The sequence below is a fragment of the Electrona antarctica genome, assembly GCF_951216825.1.
Source record: "Electrona antarctica genome assembly, chromosome: 5".
Taxonomy (NCBI): domain Eukaryota; kingdom Metazoa; phylum Chordata; class Actinopteri; order Myctophiformes; family Myctophidae; genus Electrona; species Electrona antarctica.
The window spans coordinates 19,808,447-19,814,446 of NC_136810.1; the positions used below are offsets into that span (position 1 = coordinate 19,808,447).

Genomic DNA, 6,000 nt, shown 5'->3' on the forward strand with positions numbered 1-6,000 from the left:
TTTTATAACTACATACGTAGATGAGATCTCTGTATCTGTCTGTCCTTGTCCCTTTTATAACTACATGCAGATGACTTATATATTCCTATATTTGGGCATATTGTTTAGGTCAGTGGTTCTCGAAAACCTCCAATCCAACCGACTTGACGTCGTGTGCAATGCCCAACACCGAGTTTTGGTTCGGGCATCTCTATGAATGTTGGTCGGATCGGCGGTTCTGGACAATGGGATCTCCATATATGTCTATATTTGGGCAACGCTCCACGCTCTTGAACCATGCTATGTTTCTGCCTGACAGAAACAGCAGCACTGTTAACTCAAATGTGACCTTCTTATGAATTGTGAATTAAAAGGGTACCTTGTCATTACCCGTTTCCCTAATTTTTTAAATTCTGAGTTCAAATGTGACCTTGTTGTCATTAATAGTGTGTTAGGATGTTACCTTGGCGTTGAACTCGGCCAGGAAGTCAAAGTGCTTCTTCAGGTCGGTGGCGAGGATGGCTTCGATGACCAGGAAGCGAAAGCGCTTGAACTCCACGTGACCCAGGCTGGACAGGAAGTTGAACTCTGGGCGTGACAGGAAGAGGTTCCAGGCGGAGGCGGCGTGATGGTTCTCCAAGACCGACCGGTCGTTGTAGAGGACCGCCTAAAACACACACACACACACACACACACACACACACACACACACACACACACATGCACGCACACACACACTATTTTGAAAAAAAAGTCTATGTCGTTTTAATAGTTATTTCACCTGCCATGTGTTAGTGTGTGTACCTGTGGTCTGACATGTGTTAGGCCTCACTCACACCCAAGACACACTTGTGTCCTGTGTCTTCTGTGTTTCATGGCCACCTTAATGCATTTCCAATGGGAGTCACATGGTTTCATGTCTTCTGCCCCCCCCCCTCCCCCATGAAACAAGGTTGTGTCATCAAACCATGTGACTCCCATTGGAAATGCATTGAGGCGGCCATGACACAGAGAACACACAGGAAACAAGTGTGTCTTGCGTTGTGTCTTAGGTGTGAGTGAGGCCTTAGTGTGCGTACCTGTGGTCTGTACATGTGTTAGTGTGCGTACCTGTGGTCTGTACATGTGTTAGTGTGCGTACCTGTGGTCTGTACATGTGTTAGTGTGCGTACCTGTGGTGCGCTGGTGGCCACCAGGAAGGCGTTGGTTCTTCCAGGGTGGTCGTAGTCGTGCATGGCTGCCGCTACGTAGAGGGCCATGAGCTCTAGAGCCGGGATGAGAGCAGACAGACAGCCGTATCCCTCCTCTCTGTCTGAGAGAGACAGACAGACACAGAGAGGCAGTTAGAGACAGACACACACACACACACACACACACACACACACACACACACACACACACACACACACACACACACACACACACACACACACTAGTGTTGCGCGGGCCGACCTGTAACCCGCAGGTCGACGCGGGCTGAGCCGAGTCGATATATTTTTACTTTCCTGGCGGGGCTGAGGGGGGTTAAATAATGTATACTGATTTTTACAAATGATTGTTGCTGCTACAAGTCCTTGGAGGAAATTTGCGCAGCCTACAGGATTGTTGTGTTGCTGTGCTGGCCTGGTTGATAGCTCCTTCAACAAAAAAATCCCCAAACAGCGTGACTGTGATAGCCACGGAGCGTGCCGTGTGCTCCCAACGCACGTGCATGAGCACACCCCGCAGGCACGTAGCGGTAGTGTGGCCGCACACATCAACGTGACTGTGAGAAGTGTGTGTATGAGTGACAGTTTGTCTTTTCTCACCACAACGGACATTCTGTTCTAAACTTTTTTTTTTTTAACATTTTCCCTGTGTGTCCTTGAACAGTGGTGAGGTGTCTACTACCATCTTGCCTCATCCCTGTGTTCTGACGGTTTCTGACCGACACTCCAGAGCGAGTGAAATATTGTATAACCACAAGCAGTCCAGCAGCACCTATCCCGTTTCCTTCAGCGCGCGCGACACACACTGTGTCTGTGTGTGTGTGTGTGTGTGTGTGTGTGTGTGTGTGTGTGTGTGTGTGTGTGTGTTTGCGCGCACGTGTGTGGATTGTAGGCTAAGTGAGGAGTTGGACAACGTTAACACCAAACGTTTTCAAATAGTTTTTCTCAGGTCTTTAGTGACGTTTTTCTTTCAGCGTCTGTGTCTCCAGTCCTGTTGTTGTAAAACTCTACTGTCGGCTATATGTCTGCGACGCACGGGTAAGTCTTTCTTTTCTCCCCTCAACCTCTATGTCGCCTCTCAACATCTCTGTCTCCTCTCAACATCTCTGTCTCCTCTCAACATCTCTGTCTCCTGTCAACCTCTGTCTCCTCTCAACATCTCTTTCTCCTCTCAACATCTCTGTCTCCTCTCAACATCTCTGTCTCCTCTCAACATCTCTGTCTCCTCTCAACATCTCTGTCTCCTCTCAACCTCTCTGTCTCCTCTCAACATCTCTGTCTCCTCTCAACATCTCTGCCTCCTCTCAACATCTCTGTCTCCCATCTCTGTCTCCTCTCAACATCCTTGTCTCCTCTCAACATCTCTGTCTCCTCTCAACATCTCTGTCTCCTCTCAACATCTCTGTCTCCTCTCAATATCTCTGTCTCCTCTCAACATCTGCCAACCCATGTCACACATGTGTGTGACAAATGAATTGCATTGCATCGGTGGTCGGAACACCCGGGACCATGCGTGCTTACCAGTGATATTATTAGCCTATTAAGACAGACAGTTTAGTAGCACCTTTTTTGACAAATAAAAGCTGCGTTCAAAGACATATTTGACGTGTATTTAATGTTGGCGCGTTGCGGGCCAGGTCGAGTTGTGAAAAGTATCTGGTGCTGCGGGGCGGGCTGGGCCGAGTCAAATTATGAATTCATGCGGGACCCGCGGGTCATAAAAATCCCTGACCCGCACAACACTAACACACACTGGAGTCTCTCCAAAAGCCCTTGAATAAAGAAGTACTGTCATTATGGTAATCTCACACTTCATATCGCACACACCATACCTGTAACTTCATTAGCCCTAAAAAAACAATACCCCTGATATAGGTTTTAACCCATTCTGGACGGGTACGCCTCTTGGTGTTTTAAGCATTATGTTACTTTAGCTATTGAAAAATAGCAGATCTACAAGCTCATAGCGCGGCACTGAGTGCCGTGTTACGAGCTTGCAGATCTGCTATTTTAGAAAAATCTTGAAAATGAATACATATTCTTTCAAACATTTTTAACTCAAATATTGAATTGCATCTTCGGGGTGCCTGGAACTACATTTTTTCAGATAGGGGTCCGCAGCCAAATACAGATAATTCTGGGGGTCCTTGACATGAAAAAGGTTTAGCACACAAACACTGAGGATTGTACCTGAGGAGTTGTGATCGGTAATGAAGGTGTGGAGGCTGCTGGGGAGGCCGCTGGTGGGGAGGCTGCTGACAGGGGGGCTGCTGGGGAGGCCGGGCACGGGCTGGGTGGTCAGGTACCACACGGCATGCAGGACGTCTGTGGCATGGACCCTGTTATGATCTGGACCACGCATTCACCACCACGCATGCAGGGCACATGGGGGGCGCGCGCACACACACACACACAGACAGACAGTTTATGAATTGTGGTTTTACAAGCAAGTACTTTTTTATTATAACTTTAGCCCATACAAAACGCCTAGTATTTGAGTGTTTCTTGTCTTCCCCAGTAGGGGTCACTCAAGCAGCGGTGCAAGAAGTATTCACTTTTCTTTTTGATCGAGTAAAAGTATCAATGTAAAATACTCGAAGGCACGTGTTAACATTTTTGAGTGGTGTAAACCACTCCTACAACTGGCTTTGTTAGTCTGTCTGTCTGTCTGTCTGTCTGTCTGTCTGTCTGTGCAGAAAAAATAAGCATGGTTGCGACGGTCACCCAGTTCACCCGGGTGTGATTTCATTACGTCAGACATTACGTCAGACCACAGCTGATCAGGCTATATAAGACCTTACACCACTCAGTTCACACGGGTGTGATTTTTACTTTAGTAGTGGCATTAAAATATACTTGCAATACCAAAGTGAAAAAAATAAATAAAAGGCTGATCTACAAGCTCACATTGCGCTGCATCGTGACACCTTGTGAGCTTGTAGATTGGCTAATTTTGAATATCAGTATATATCATTATCGAGAGAACACTTTTATGGCATGTCTCTGTATCTGTATCTGGAATAATAATAATAATAATAATAATAATAATAATAATAATAATAATAATAATAATAATAATAATAATAATAATAATAATAATAATAATAATAATAATAATCTTACATGGTATGTCTCTGTAGCCGTTCTCCAGGGCGTGGAAATAGTTCATGAACTCCTGGACGGGGATTTGAAACTTCTCAAACAGACCAGCGTTTGCAAACAACCTGTAAGACACCTGAGAACACAAGATACTAGGATGAGAACACGTCTCCCGTAGCCCTACTGTGTACCTCACCCCCTAGCACAACCTGTAAGACACCTGAGAACACGAGATACTAGGATGAGAACACATGTCCCGTAGCCCTACTGTGTACCTCACCCCCTAGCACAACCTGTAAGACACCTGAGAACACAAGATACTAGGATGAGAACACATCTTCCTAGCCCTACTGTGTACCTCACCCCCTAGCACAACCTGTAAGACACCTGAGAACACAAGATACTAGGATGAGAACACGTCTCCCGTAGCCCTACTGTCTACCTCAACCCCTAGCACTCTGCTTTGGATAGATGTAATATGCAGATAATTCCATTACTGTTCAAGTGTCGTACAAAAGTATTATGTTAAAACTTTAGTTACTAGTTAGTTACTTTGGCGATTTTAATTTTGATTAGAAAACATACATTAACCACTTCAACCCATATACATTTTGGCCATTCGAAAATGCGTTGCGACGCATTGAGAGCTATCGGCTATTTTCAATAGATTTTGTTCACATTTTAAACTTGTGAAATGGGACATTCTGCAATATGAATACTTTTACGTTTAGTACTTTAAAGGAGCATTCAGTGATTTGGAAAAAAACCCAGTCCACCCGGTAACAAGACGTGCACATGCACGCTCTACAGTGGGGGAAGTACAACAGACCAACAGCACGTGCACCAAGGCCCGCCCCACTCGATCATGATTGGATGAAGGCCCCTCTCATCCTGATTGGATGAAGGCTTTGCCACCCAAAGCCCAAACCGAAACTAGGGTTTTTTGACCCCAGGGGCTCACTGGGGACAGGGAGGAACTCCTTATATGGTCAGCACCCTTTATAGTAGGGAGGATTATCCAAAAAATAAGAAAAAATAAGTGATATTTGAATTAAGTGAAATCACTGAATATACCTTTAAGTACATTTTTTTTACTTTTGTACTTTTACTCAAGTACATTTTCAATTCTGTACTTTTACTTGTACTTTTTCCACCACTGCAATTTGCCACTACTCATCGGTCAAGTTGGTGAGTTGGGATCAAATCCATGACCTTGGGATCAAATCCATGACCTTGGGATCAAATCCATGACCTTGTCACAGGCAAGAGCTTGACTGAGTTACCCAGACCCATGTGTACACTTTAAATTCATATACTTTGGGTGCGTTCGGAAATACGCACCGGGAGCGCACTCGCCTATTAGTTTGCATTGCACAGTGCGCTCAGTGTGCTATTTCCGAACGCGCCCTTCATTACTATTTGTCTGAAGGTGTATTTATTTGGATGTTATTTTGTCTGTACCTATTGTACATAGTTCTTTCATGACTAAACTACGAGGAGACATGAGTTCATGAAAAGCTACAAAAAATATTATAGTGATTAGTGGAGGAGGGTTCTAGGATGCATGGCAACACATTTGTTGTTGTTGTTGTTGAGATGCCTTTGGGCATGTTATTAACCCATTTAGAACTGCAGGACGATTCTACAAATGTCTTCTAAATCCTGACCATTTGCTAAAAAACCCTATGTTTCTATGTCAGTGGTTCTCAAACAT

At 45.0% G+C, this 6,000-nt stretch overlaps 2 protein-coding genes across 2 annotated transcripts in view; one reads left to right on the plus strand and one right to left on the minus strand.

Annotated features, from left to right (window-relative positions):
• LOC306923424 (tripartite motif-containing protein 14) overlaps window positions 1-6,000 on the plus strand; it is a 493,176-nt gene that overhangs the window by 269,194 nt on the left and 217,982 nt on the right. The gene's annotated exons all lie outside the window — the stretch shown is intronic.
• The window catches only part of LOC306923775 (cGMP-inhibited 3',5'-cyclic phosphodiesterase 3A-like), a 98,843-nt gene that overhangs the window by 7,275 nt on the left and 85,568 nt on the right, over window positions 1-6,000 (minus strand). The window contains exons 7-10 of the mRNA XM_079502072.1: window positions 4,311-4,422; window positions 3,378-3,536; window positions 1,152-1,291; window positions 443-646 (exon numbers count right to left, since the gene is read on the minus strand). Of these exons, the coding sequence (XP_079358198.1) occupies window positions 443-646; window positions 1,152-1,291; window positions 3,378-3,536; window positions 4,311-4,422 (615 nt within the window). The remainder of the gene's footprint in view (window positions 1-442; window positions 647-1,151; window positions 1,292-3,377; window positions 3,537-4,310; window positions 4,423-6,000) is intronic.